Source organism: Battus philenor, unplaced genomic scaffold (assembly GCF_028537555.1).
Source record: "Battus philenor isolate CCGP_79_NKW_IND1 unplaced genomic scaffold, ilBatPhil1.0.hap1 SCAF_26, whole genome shotgun sequence".
Taxonomy (NCBI): Eukaryota; Metazoa; Arthropoda; class Insecta; order Lepidoptera; family Papilionidae; genus Battus; species Battus philenor.
In genome coordinates, this window is record NW_027181689.1 from 2,122,625 (window position 1) to 2,137,595 (window position 14,971).

The 14,971-nt window shown below is 33.4% G+C and overlaps 1 protein-coding gene across 3 annotated transcripts in view; it reads left to right on the forward strand.

Annotated features, from left to right (window-relative positions):
* The first annotated feature begins 1,195 nt into the window (after positions 1-1,195).
* The window catches only part of LOC137925166 (nuclear protein MDM1-like), a 56,958-nt gene continuing 43,182 nt past the window's right edge, over positions 1,196-14,971 (forward strand). For all 3 annotated transcript variants that reach the window (XM_068768551.1, XM_068768552.1, XM_068768553.1), the window contains exon 1: positions 1,196-1,567. In XM_068768551.1, coding sequence (XP_068624652.1) covers positions 1,517-1,567 — 51 coding nt within the window. In that variant the 5' untranslated portion in view covers positions 1,196-1,516. The remainder of the gene's footprint in view (positions 1,568-14,971) is intronic.

Sequence of the window (14,971 nt, forward strand, 5' to 3'; positions counted from 1 at the left end):
ATTACAACAAATAAAACATATAAAAATTGTGGTGAAGGATAGAAGGTGATATAAGGAAAGTTCGTAAATAAGTTTGCAATGAAATGTAAAAGATGAAAAAGGATAAAATTCTACAATAAAATTTTAAAATCTATAACTATTGCAATAATAAAGTTTCTGTGCTTTAACTGTGACAGAGGAAAGAAAAAAAAAACTTTCGACGGCACAAAGTCTGCAAGGACAGATAATAAAAAAAATATTTATTTGAATACGTAGTAATGACAGTTTCAATAACGCTTTTTCGTGCTATATTATCTTTACATTATTTATTTAACATCTACAACCAAACACCATGTATATCATAAAATTATATATTATATTTTGAGTAAATAATGGATTTTATAATGTTATATTTTTTAAAGTTCGCTTCCATTAATAATTACAATATTATTTTATCTTTCGCATAGACATTTACATTGTCAGTCTGTGTAAACATGGCGTCAATAAACGTGGCCGTCCGACGATCTAAATATAGATAACAAAAAGACCCCTCGCGAACGGTCAGCCGATGCGTGCGCCCCAGGCTGTGGTATTGATCCCACCACACCACCAACTGCCACCTGCCGTCCACCACTCCCTCGCTACACATCTTACGTCTAGTCGGCAATCGTACCGCAACACGGAACCACTTTATTGCAAAAACAATTATTTAATTTAAAAAAAAACTATAACAATGTTACATAAAATTGGCGCGCTTTTATAATCTGTAATCTGTCATTTGTCAAATATTTAGTGACGTAACTTATTTAATTAGTGTTGGTTGATTACGTCCCGTGTTAAAAGTGGATCACAATATCTGGGTCTCAATTGCAAACGATGAGATGATTCAGTTCGGTCCAGTTTTCTACATTATCTCAATTTGCAGCGTTAAATTTCATAACTGCAACTGCTAAATAACAGCTCATTTCGCAACGTACTGTTAATTCGCCGGAGCTATATTACATCGCGTTATATAGCTGATATTTAAGGTGCGCTTTCACCGCGACAATAGGCTGGAAGTAAATAATACACATCTATCAAATGCAAATGATCTGGCCACTTATCTAGACCCCCTTTAGATAGAGAGGAATAGAGCGTTATCGCGTTCTCGCTTGGCATACTAACCCGATCGGGCGTAATACTGCATTTTTCTCGCTGTTCAGTTCGTCAGCTGATATTGTGATAACGGTTCGCGTCGAGATGTCTTAGTGGCGTTGAAAATGTAAGATTTGCGTACAGTAAGCGACACAGCGTGCTGCACTTGTAATAAATGAGTCAGTACATCGACAGCGCAATCGCGGACGAACGCAGTCAACTGCGTTTCCCCCACGCTTTCCCGCAAACGAAATCGCACGCCGACTCATATATTTATCTATCGACTTTTATCCTTTTATACTATTGACCAGTTTATTTAGTATTTAATCAACGAATAAAACATATAATACAAGTGTGAGTGAAATGGTGTCGTGATAAAAACAATATATTTTTCTTTCTTATAATGGAAAGAAGTGTTTTAGCGCACACCGCACACGTCCATTGGGCTTCAGAAGTGAGTATTGTTTGTTATAATATATACACCTCACGGCTTTGTTTTTTTTTTTTAATTTTATATTTATTACTACTTGCCCTTCTGTTTCTTTAATATTTATCTGTCATTGCTTCGAGTGATGAAACCACCCGCTGTATTTTTTTTCGTTATCACTCACCCATGTTTCTTTTTTAAGTGTATAGTATAGTTTTAAATTAATAAATAATCAAGTAATGCACTCAATATTACTGTCAAATAATCTTAGAGTATACAAGCATTATCTTCAACTATGAATAAAATAAAAAATGTAAATGAAAATTAATTAAATAAATAAAAAAATATGAGCCATAGCGAAACCTAAAGTTGTCGTCTGGATCGATTTTAGTGAGCAATGACCTTTGACCTTCTTTGCAGCGACCGTATACTAAAGTATCTACTATTTGTTTGCGTAAATAATATATTGTGTGTCATATTCCTAAATATTTAAATGTACGCACTTTGAATGTAAACATTTTGCAAATTAAAAATAGACATTAATAATATAATTTCTCATGAAAGTATTTCAATATTCTGTATATAATTGTTAATACAAAAGAAACAATTTTTAAAACATTTTACAATTCCAAAGAACACATGTTACAGATTAAATAGACAATTTAATATGAAATGTAATAATAATCCTTTTATTCGGACTTAGAAAGTATAAAAATGTTTATTTAATACTACACTTATATATATTAACTGAATTCAATGTATTTGAACATATTTGGGGTTTTCTTATTTTTTAAGACCGCGTTGCCTCCTTCAACCTACTTCATTCTACTCTATCTCTGGCCACTATGCTCCATGTTACTCCTGGTATTTTAAATGTGATAACATTTAGACCTGCAACATATATTTTAAATTTTCTGTGATTGTCATTTAGAGCTGCAACATATATTTTTGATTTTCTGTTACTGTTTTTGGAGTTTTTTTTTCCTTTATCGTTTACTTGTAGTCTCTATCTAACCCACGAGGGCCAGTCCCCTTCCGGGAGAAAAATAGAGAAATGTAATATGGTAAAAAGTTCAAAATTGAAAATAAATTTATTATATAAGATCAAGCATCTATAATCGTCAGCTTAAAATTAAGTTTACATTAGTTCAGAACAGGCCAGATACATATAACTTACAAGAAACTCAGTGAGATTTTTTTATTATTAAGAAAAACTTTAAATTACAATTTTTTTCGCATATATCTTTATCGTGAACATACTCCGAAATAGAATAATATACCTTTTAACAGAGCCTTTACTTAAAAAATTTCTTGAATTTTCTAAGAGATAAATTTACAGCATCGCTTAAGTGTCGCGGAAGTATTTTGACTGCTATTGTAATTATAAAAACAATTATGTGGGTAATGAAACAATTTCTTTTATTGATTTTATTGTTTCTGTTTTTTATTTTTATTTTACTAATAATTTGTTATATTTATATAAATAATAGTATTAATTATTATTAAGTCTATATTGCAGTGTATTATTTTTACATCACAGTTTCATATAGCGCAAATTATAGTTGCATAGGTTTTTCCCAATCGCTTCCATCTACCCTCTGTCTCGGGCTAAGGGTGCCGACAATAGCGCTAAGTTTTTTATCACACCACCGTCTGTAGGGTATGTCGCAAAGATAATTTATTTTAAACAAATTTCTTCAAACATTAGTTATTCTGACATGGTAACTGTCATTTTGACATCTTTTAGTAGATGTAGGCATAATGCTGTGATCAAAAAGTAAGGTGAAATAGTCTTTTAAAACTGTCGAGAGTAACGTCTAAAAATCAATGATTTGGTGGTTTAAAATTGTCTATTGACAATTAGAGACCTTGCTGATTGTGTTAAAATATCATATGGCTCAAAATATTTTGAAAGACGTTTTGTTTCAAACCCGTTATGTCTCAATTAATCGATGTCATACTGCGTTGGTTCTTCGCGACCTTTTTTTTGCTAAAAACTCGACTCATGGCGTTCCGCAACCACCGTATTGGCCTGATTTAGTTTGGAAATCTTAAAAGGTCAAACCGGGGACACCGTTTTAACATGATTGAGGAGGAAAAAACCGAAACGAAGAAGGTTTTGAAACCAGTACCGGAAAAAGACTATTTAGACTTCGAGGACAGAAGAAAGCGTTGGCAAATGTGCGTTTTATTGGGGACTACTTTGAAGGGGATGAAATCGACTTAGAAGAATTTAGTATATAAGTATTTTACTATGTTAAAATCTTTCTATTATTAATTTTTTAAACTGTTGAGTTCCAAACAAAAAAGTTGTTTACTTATTTATAAAAATGCATCAGAAGCAGGTATATCAAAATAGTACAAATAAGTGTTACAACAAATAAAGCTTCCGTTGCACCTGATTATTTAAGATGCGTACAAAATTCAAAATATTTATTATATACATTAGCAAATAATTAAGAAGTGCGTTACTAGAATTTGAGTTTTTAATAATAAAATATTATTAAATCAAATTGTCATTTTAGACCAGATTTCTGAAAACTGTCATGGCAATCAACGTAGTGATCACAGTTACAAATAGATAAATACGAATAAATGTAGGAGGTTATTAGCTATTGGTGTTGTTGTGGTGGTGAATTGTGGCTTTAAAGTGGTGAACTTTCAGTCGTTTAAAGCTTTTATTACTCTATATTTTCAATAGGTACGACGATCTTAGATGTAATTTCTTAACATTCCATGGGTCCACCGTGCTGGTGCCGGGATCATTACGTCTTAGGAATAGGGGTATCTGGAGAGATATCTTGATGACCCGTGTATCAGATTTATATTGCTGTGCCAGACTATAGAACCCTTTTTTTGGTTTGTAGGGAGGGGCGGCTTCTAGTTGTTTAAGATACAGTGCCTGTGATGGAAGACAGGGATATCTGAGACTCCTACCAACTAAAACCCCCTGGTGGTCGTCTTCTGCACTTTGCGTGGGACCGCGTTAACTCCATTTTATTATTTCAATAGTCCCTCACGGTATGCTATTTTTGTTAGCCTTCCCCGGGGTATTCATTCTTCACGCTCGAAAAACCCTCATGGTGCTATTACGATAGTTCAAAACCACGTCGATCCTTCATCCGACTCTGAGTCATTTAAGCTAGTGGGAGTTTAGGGCCCCTACCCTGAACACCCGGAACTCCGAAGAGCTCGATGTCGTCGTCTCCGAGTGGAGTTTCAAAGATCGGAAAATCCACATCCAGTCCAATTTAATATTCTTGTTCCAGAAATTAACTGTTGTTCTATCTTAACAGGCATAAATCCTTCAGCAGGTTGACCAGAATGAGAAACTTCAGCAAAATGACCTCTCATCTCGCTGTTGTACCTCTCAATCCTACATTACCTCATACAAATTCGCTATGAATTAGAATTTTGATATAAAAACTAGGTCGTAGTATTTCTTTGGCTTATGTAAGAAATTAATCTACCAAGAAATGAAACAGTTCAGGTAATTTAAAATTCGAACACTTTCAATCACCAATCAGATTCGATCCGAGTCGAAGAAATATGTCAAAAGCAGTTTGACATATTTTTTAGGTTACGCCGTAAACCTATAACAACTGAAAATGTTTTATAACCGTACACAAAACAATTAAATAAAATTTACATGGAACAGTTTTTTTTTCAAATGTATAATTTCGGAAACAACAAACTTAACAGGAGTGTACAACCTTTGTTCTAATCATCTGGAAAATTAAAAAGGTAACATTAAATGCTGACAAAATGATCACAGAATATTTCGTAACACCTGTTTGTCATGGTCGAGCCCTGTCACTCGCCATTAGTCGAACGACTTGTTTAAATCGTTACTTTAATGTAAAATAAAATGTACTTTGTGATCTTGATAATATTTGTGGGATTCTTTTCAATATTGCATTTGTGTAAAGACATAGACATGTCTATAAATGCATTCGTAGACATTTTTAAAAACGCAAGAAAAATGGTTGAAAATTACGTGATATAGTAATTTTAATGTTTTGATTGTCTAACTTTATTTGACAAGTTTCTGAAAATGTAGTAGTTTCTTTTCGCATTTAAAAAAACAATAATTATTATTGTCATTTGTTTTACAAAAAAAAATAATGTCTTTATCGACTTTACAGAATGTAATTAGTTAAATTTGATTATTAATATGTGTGTGGTGGTGACTATATATATAGTATATTGATCCTTTTTATAACAAAACTTTGATTAAATTAATATGTTATAATCTATTAAATAAAATTTTAATTAATGGCCACTTTTTTGTGTATTATATAACTCCTATAATAAATGTGAACAAGACCAGAAATTAATTAAAAAATATATGTACGTATTTTTTTTGACAGTTGGGAGAGGGATTGCCGTTATTTGTTACGAATCTTCCTTCTCCCATTTGCGAGACGCGCTACAATTATTCTTATGGATAACAATAAGTACAGTTAAAATTTTGTATATACATATATATATTTCTAAATTCTCTAGTGTTCCTATATTTTATATGTGAGGCGTTGCCAAGCGCTGCAGACCATTAAATGTCTTGATGTTTAAAACAATGTGCCGGGTCATCTCGTCAAATCATTCTGCAGTAAATTCTTTCTTGACAAGGTTTAGAAAGTTGAACGGTTTTCACAGAGGGAACTACAAAGGTATACCTTTCAATATTTTTTTCCTTTTCGTGTTATTCTTTTGTTTACGACAGACATAAAATTCACACAGCAGCGAGTTGATTTAAAAAAAATTGTACCTTTTAGCGAACTTTGTACTCAATATTATTACTGTTTTCTTCTCTTGTTTTTTCTTTTGTAATCAGTTCTTTGGTTACCTACACTATCTGAGATCTGTTCGCTTAACGTTGATTTATGGGACACCTTTCGTGAAAGCCAAGTTGCTATCCTGGAGTTCTAATTAAGTTCTTGTGATATAGTGATTTTTGGAGGTTTTTATATCGACAGAAAATTAAACACATATTTATTCTTTTTAATAGGCTTTGCTTAATGTGTCTGGAAATGGAATACATTGATATAATGTTCATTTAAATATATTTATACACAGTAAAGTCGTCGTAATTTTTTAATTAATTACGCTCAGGGATTTGATTGATCTTTTCAGTCTGATTTTTTTCATCTTTTATGTACCAGGCCTCTATGTAGCCTTTCTAAAACTCTTATGTTTCTCTACATTCATTCATATATCCTTCATTATATTAAAGCGAAATGATTGAACTTGTATCTACTTTTGAATTGCCCACCCTTAACATTCAAACTGCCCACCTGTAGGGCATGGGCATCACGTTGGGAAACACTGGTTTATATGTAAAGCAAGAAAGAGACTAACATACAGACCGCCAGATAAATGCGCATGCGACAAACAATGCGAATTACACAACTATCACCCTTAATTCACTCTACACGTGTTTCATCCCTCCACGGAGCATCCTCAGGAGATATACACCGACCAGTGCCAAACACCGAGTCCTGCGGTCTGCCGGGTGGTGCACTTCATTGCACGACTACTGCTGCATAACGGAAGTAGTTATATATTAGTCCCTTTCTTAGTTAGGATGGACTTCCGCAAGGTAACGCCTGAATCCATTAGATATTATATGCAAAGCATTCGACTTGTATCTCGCGTGATATTAAATGATGACGAGGTCGAGGTCGATGCTACTTTGCCTAGAAGATACCTATTCTCTCTTGAGTTGAAGACTCCCAAGTTATAGGTAGCTGGAAACAAACTGTCAGATAAACGAAAAAAGATGGATGGGAACAGTTGAAAATATATTTAATGGAATCAGGCGTTACCTCGCGGAAGTCCATCCTAAGTAAGAAAAGGACCAATATTTAGCCACTTCCGCACATGCAGTGATTGTCGTGCATCAAAGTGCACCGCCCGCCAGTCCGCTAATAAATGCGTATGCGGCAAAAACTGCGAATCACACAACCGCTACCGCCAAATTACTCAACACGTGTTTCACCCCTCCACAGGGCATCTTCAGGAGTTATGTTACACCGATTTGTGCCAAACACAGAGTCGAGTTGAAAATATTTTTATGATTCGTAACTGTTAGCTGTTTCGCTCGTTATACTTCCTGAAGTGTTCATGTCTGAAACATTCTGACACTGTCCAAATGAGCGCAGCGGTTACATTGTCACTTCCGTTTGCAAATTGTAACTATTTGCCTGCTCGTTAGTGACGCATGACACGTGTATTATTCAGCACGTTAAAAGCTATTTTTATTAACTGTTAACTACAGTGTAGTAAATGATTTGCGCTAAAAATTAAGATATACATATGATTAGTTATAAAAAGCTTAATCTATAGCCCATTTACTGTCTAATAATTACAGTACACATTTTCCAAAATTCAATTATGTTTAAAAATTATAACTATCGTAATTATAATAAAAATCGTTATGACTAGATTCGAATTTTAAAATCGATTTTATCATTATCAGATCATATTAAAATTGATCATGGTTTATTATCTGTACTCGCAGACTATATACTGAGCAGGAGTAATTAGTCTGTGGCATTGCAATGTTAAATATTAATATTAAAGTGATCATTCTATACAGAGTGATGATAAATAGGTATAAAAGTTAAATAAAGCTTCTTGCTCACAAATAAACTTAATCCTTCTTTGCGTGGAGATGGAAATTTTCATCATAATATTTAATGCAGGTAAAAGGGTATACAAAACTAGTGTAATTTACATTTCTTGCTACTGACAACTTTTTATAATGTCTTAGAGTAAAACGAAACGTAGTAGTCAAAAAAAACTTTAGTCACTATTAATAAAGATGGTTTTGTATACCCTTTTACCTGCGTTAAATATTATGATGGTGATTTCCATCATCATGCAAAGAAGGATTAATATATGATAATGTATAATTAAAAATTTTAAGCTTTTACACTGTTAAACAATCATCCTGTATATTAATTAAGTTGATATTGCAATGTAATTAGTAGTTTAATAATTATTATTATTTATGATTCACCAGAACGTGTAAAATAATGATCGCCGTCGCCGTAATAACGGAGAGTAAGGATGGAATGAAAATTTTTACGTGTGAAAAGTTATAACAAAATGGCCGACCTGCACTCTGTGAATAACGTTTTATAAGATCTGTTGTCGCAACAGTTGCCGTGCGACGTGTAACTTGCAAAAAAACTTAGCTCGCGACCTCGTCCGATATTCAGAATACGCGAAAACAGAACTTAACTTGTTTTACTAACGTCTATATCCCCACATGCTATCATTTTAAATTACTATTACATATATAAAGCAAATTCAACATTCTACATTCAATACAATTCGAATTCAGGGACATTACTTATTATTTATTTGACTTGTCGTCTAAAATACGGTTCAGGAATAAAAAAAACCTCGCTAACTTGGCTTGAACTGTTTCTCGATAGATAATAACCATTGCTTTCATAAACGTGTTATATAAACATATTTTATTGTAAAGTATTACTTAGTATTTTTGGTTTCATACTAACAACTTTTTAATGTTGAAAAATATTTACTCTTTTAACAAAGTAATTGAAAATGTTATCTTTATATGATCACTTAGGATATAGATTATATAAAATAATAGTTAGAAAGTATCATAGAAACGCAGGAAGTAATTAAGTCTTTTGACTTCCGATACCGAGCGATCGTCAATTCGTCGGCCGTGACAAATCAGACGCCGTCGAAGTCAACGGATCCATTAGTGCTGTCTTACCCAGCGGTTTTCGATCCATTCGTCTTCTGACACCGCTCTAGCTATACTGACTGAAAATATATTTGCTCTATCTTTTTTATTTTATATATGGCAGCTGTTCCAAATTTATGCCAGTATCAATTTTTTTTATATATTAAAGATTTTTTGACAATTTCACATTTCGCACATTATTAAGGCACATAAAGTACAAAAAAAATATACAGGAAAATATTGAAACTAGTACACAACATTTTTATTTAAATTAAATGCAACGATTTATTTTCCTAACATAAATTATAAGGTAAAAATAGGCACGACGTAATTACAAATAAACATAATAATAAAGGTAAAATACAGGCTGATTGGTTTCATATGTAAAAGTTTTAAAGAGGTAAGTTTTAAACCGTTTACACCTATTTTCAAACAACCTGTATATATAACGATAACTCGAAAAATGTTATATTAATTTATTTTTCTATTGGAGATCGACTAATTAAATGACTTATGGCAGTACAACGTTTGCAGACAGATAGTAAAACATTATTAATTTTTATATATAGTAATCTGTGTTTAGAAAACGCTTTTTCTTACTATACTATCATTAAGTTATTCATTATTTATGAAACTATTGATTTTTGAATAGTGTGCCAGACAGTAATTCCCTGCCAAGGAGTTGTACATTCACACCTTTTAATCTTTTAAAACTTTTAGCTAAAAATACTACATAAACAATAATACATAGAGATTATAATAAATTTAAAATATACAATAAAACATTTGTAATTATGTAATAGCAAAGAATTTTTATCTGAAAAAGATTTGATCATGTAAATGTTTTTTTAATTAAGTTATACAAAGTGATAGGTTATGTATATATATGTAAAGCATTATTTTGATATATGTTTCATTAATTAATTTTGGTTATTACAATGCGATTTGCCAGTAACTTCTGGCAGCATAAAGTGTGCAGGAACCGGTAAGTAATTAACAAAAAAAATCGTTTGGGGTATTACACAAAATTATTATTATATATTTAGAAAATGCTTTTTATACTATTTTATCAGTATTTCTGAAACCGTTGATTTTTAGATAGGCTACATACATGATTTGACGGCAAATAAGCTATACATGGTGATTTTGCACCCATAACTAAACACCTATTTAGCATCGTTGAAATTGTTTTTTCTGACCGGACCATATCATCCAGAAATCCTATATTAGATATTTTCTATGCTTTATTTACTATATTTTTTGCTTTGTATATTTTGCTGACAATTGCTCAAATATTCACAACTTTAAAGCAATTAGATCTACAACTAACCCAGGTTGGTATATCATTTTTAAACGGTTTTATATAGTTCGACTCGTACGGAATTTATTTGTTTATTTATTTGGGTCAAAATTAGAAATTGAAATTTAAGCACCTTCCCGTTGTCAGATTGATCTGAAATTTGGTACACACATTTAATTTAGATGACAATACAATATAATAAAATCAATAACATTATAAATCTAAGATTGCCGCCGATACAAAATGACGGATTACATATTTTTCCTTAACCCCCTCTATATGGGTATAATGAAAGGGCTACACTAGTAAATCACGATGATTATGTCAAAATTTAAAATTCAAGATGGACGCCGTTCCAATATGGCGGACTAGGTACATATTTTTCCACAACCACCACAATATGGGTATCAAAAAACCGTTTAACTTAAAAGTTTTTTAAATGTATTTATTTTAAAAAGGTATATACATTAAGATTAAGATATACAGGGTGTTTGTTACTACGGATATAAAAGCCAACGGTTGATTCACGTGCCGTTTCTCTGAGACGACGTCTTGATCGAATAAGCAAATGATGTATAATCACTATCCACTTAGAACGTCGATGTTGGCGTGAAGATAAGACGACTCTAATTATAAGCGCGCCAGTAATCAGGAAAATATTAATGGAACAAACGACGCGAGCAAAGAGCGCATGTACTTTCTACATTACCTCCGACTATACGCGGGATTTCTTGTACCATTTTCATCGATCTGTAACAATGTTCCACGATGGAGATCTATGATAATGTTCCATATCGGTGATTAACAACGATAGTCTATGATCGTGATCTTTCTCGATGATTTTAGACGAGGATTTACACCTGTTGTCTGTGACCAAGATCTTCAACGATGATTTATAACGACGATCTTTGATGATCATTTATACCTGTTGTCTATGACCGTGATCAACGACGATCACTTATATTGATGATCTTTAACGATTTGTTACACCTGTTGTCTATGACGAGTATCTGCGACGACGATTTATGACGACGGTATTTGAAGATCATTTATACCTGTTGTCTGTGACCATGATCAACGACGATCACTTATATTGATGATCTTTGACAATTTGTTACACCTGTTGTCTATGACGATGATCTGCGACGACGATTTATGACGATGGTATTTGAAGATCATTTATACCTGTTGTCTGTGACCATGATCAACGACGATCACTTATATTGATGATCTTTGATAATTTGTTACACCTGTTGTCTATGACGATGATCTGCGACGACGATTTATGACGACGGTCTTTGAAGATCATTTATACCTGTTATCTGTGACTATGATATGCGACGACAATTTATGACGACAATCTTTCAGAATCATTTATACCTGTTGTCTATGACCATGATCAACGACGATCACTTACATTGACGATCTTTGATAATTTGTTACACCTGTTGTCTATAACGATGATCTGCGACGACGGTTTGTAACGACGATCATTGACGATCATTTTCACCTGTTGTCTATGACCATGGTTAACAATGATCATATACATTGATGATCTTTACCGACGACGTACTACGACGATTGTTACGGACGACTATCTATAACGACGACCTTTTGACGTTTTAAGAAGGTGATCTACGGCTATAATCTACGACTTTAAGATTAAATAATCTTCTACGACGATGATATACAACGATGATCTTTGACTATCAAAGCTCGTCAAAAATTTTGTTACATGGTTTAATAAAACTAAATAAGAATTTTCATTTTAAATTGATAATATGTGACCATTGCTAGTAGTCTTAAAATTTTAGAAGTGAAATGAAATAATTGTAGAAAAAATATATCACAAGAAATATATCGATATAAATCCAGCACAACACTAGCTTTTATTCTTTTACGTTCACATTTCCCATACACGTCCCATGTCTCGAAGCGAAGGTGAAACTTTGGCGCTATCGATCTCTCCCACGCTCTATTCTCATTTTGAAACAATAGGTGTGTACACAATTATACACACACTTACGCATATTCACACAGAGGCACTAAATACTTCATACGGACAAGTACAAGTGTGAGTAAACTTTTCATTGTGTGCGAATAAAACAAATGTTTGAAGTAAGGTAGTAAGTACTACAAAGGCTTTTATGCTTTTCATAATTACCTCTTGTATACATATACCAGAGGTAAGTTTTAAGTCAGTTCGTATTGTATATATAAAAACTAATCTCTATTTCTTTTGGTCAGGTCATAACTGGAGAATAACTATAACATTTTTACATTATACATATTATTTAGTTTTTCAATCATAGCTTTTCACTAATATTCCTAATATAATGCAGAAGATTTCGGAAAAATAAACAGAAAAATGAGTAAAACAGTTGAGACGTTTTGAGTATTATAATTACTATTGAAACTGCGCATTTGACAGTTTGCTTGGAACTTCACGCGTTTGACAATGCGCGTTGAACTTCGTGCGTTTGACAGTTCGCTTTGAACTTCGTGCGTTTGACAGTTCGTTTTGAACTTCGCGCGTTTGACAGTTCGCTTTAAACTTCGTGCGTTTGACAGTTCGCTTTGAACTTCGTACGTTTGACAGTTCGCTTTGAACTTTGTGCGTTTGACAGTTCGTTTTGAACTTCGCGCGTTTGACAGTTCGCTTTAAACTTCGTGCGTTTGACAGTTCGCTTTGAACTTTGTGCGTTTGACAGTTCGTTTTGAACTTCGCGCGTTTGACAGTTCGCTTTAAACTTCGTGCGTTTGACAGTTCGCTTTGAACTTCGTGCGTTTGGCATTTCGCTTTGAACTTCGTGCGTTTGACATTTCGCTTTGAACTTCGTACGTTTGACAGTTCGCTTTGAACTTCGTGCGTTTGACAGTTCGTTTTAAACTACGCGCGTTTGAAAGTTCGCTTTGAACTTCGTGCGTTTGACAGTTCGCTTTGAACTACGCGCGTTTGTCAGTTCGCTTTGAACTTCGTGCGTTTGACAGTTCGTTTTAAAACTTCGCTCGTTTGGCAGTTCGCTTTTTACTTCGCGCGTTTGACAGTTTGCTTTGAACTTCGCCCGTTTGACAGTTTACACACTGCAAATTTGTATAGTTTTTTAACTGTTGCCCCGGTCAGTGTATTTCAATCTCACATTTAAACAAGTAAAGTGATTACTTTAAAATCAAGATTTTCATGAGCATCAAGTCAGATAATATGCACCTACTGCAAGGCCCTCACTCAAAGCTCAACACGGTAACCGATCTTACGCATCCTGTATCCAGCGACGTCCTGAGACTTCGAACATGTCGTCGATCAACATAGTGGAAGACTTGAAAGAAGTAGAAGACTCCATTAGAATGCAATAGGCCAATATTTTCTCGCAGTATAAATTGCATTGCAAATATTAAAGGTGTCATCAACAAAATGTTTCAATACAATTAATAGTAACATTTGAAAAGACGGGAGTATTTAAAAAAGGAACTGATATTATTACCTCTGGAATAGCGAGGTTGAATTCGTTCTTTAACAGAAGAGTTTGAAAGAGGTTTATTAGGCGACAGTGGCTTGCGAAAACTTTCGAGTCGGTCCTCGTGTGCCGTAGTGTCGGAATCTTGTTTCCCATGTAGGTCAGAGCGAGTGGTCGGTCTAGGGCGGGGTCAGATCTGCGCTAGTGCTCTCGTCGTGAAACCTAAGCCTAATGACTAATTTTTTATGTACTAAAAGGGCAACCGTACCGGATACGGTGCCAACGAAACGTTTTATGAGTTAGTTCGATAATTAAGACAAAAATAGAACGATTTATCATAAAAAACCTGTACCTAATAACATAGTTTGAAAACATTTATTTCGTAAAATCCAATCTTAGCAGACCTCTAGTTGTCGAAAAAAATATTCATTTCGAATTTAAATTCTCTAAGGCTTTTAGTTACAGAGATATTGTGATGAGTATGTGTATGGCTCGAAAAGCCATGTAAATATGTTTTATATTTTCCCCAATATTGGGGACCTTACGTTCCTCTATATTATTTTAGGGACATGGCTAAAATTGTTAATAATTTTTCATTTTACATTTTTATTTTTACGCTGTCTCTTTCATTCTTTACAAATTGTCTCTTTATCACAGCGTTCATTTATATTTATGCGTCGAGATTCGATACGAGATTTTTATTATTTACATTTCCAATTATTATCATTATTGTTATTTATGTGTGAGGATTGACGAGCGATGACGATGTTGGTTAGTTCATTAAAAAGTTAGTATAACTATGACGCAGTTAACGGCGTGAGTAGTGGTTGTTGATACAGGTCTCTCGTCCCGTAATAGGTAATCCAGTGCAAGGAAAACACTTGCCGGATGGTTTAAAAGTATGATAAAACATCACAGCATAATCATAATCAGAGTAACAATAAATCATTTGT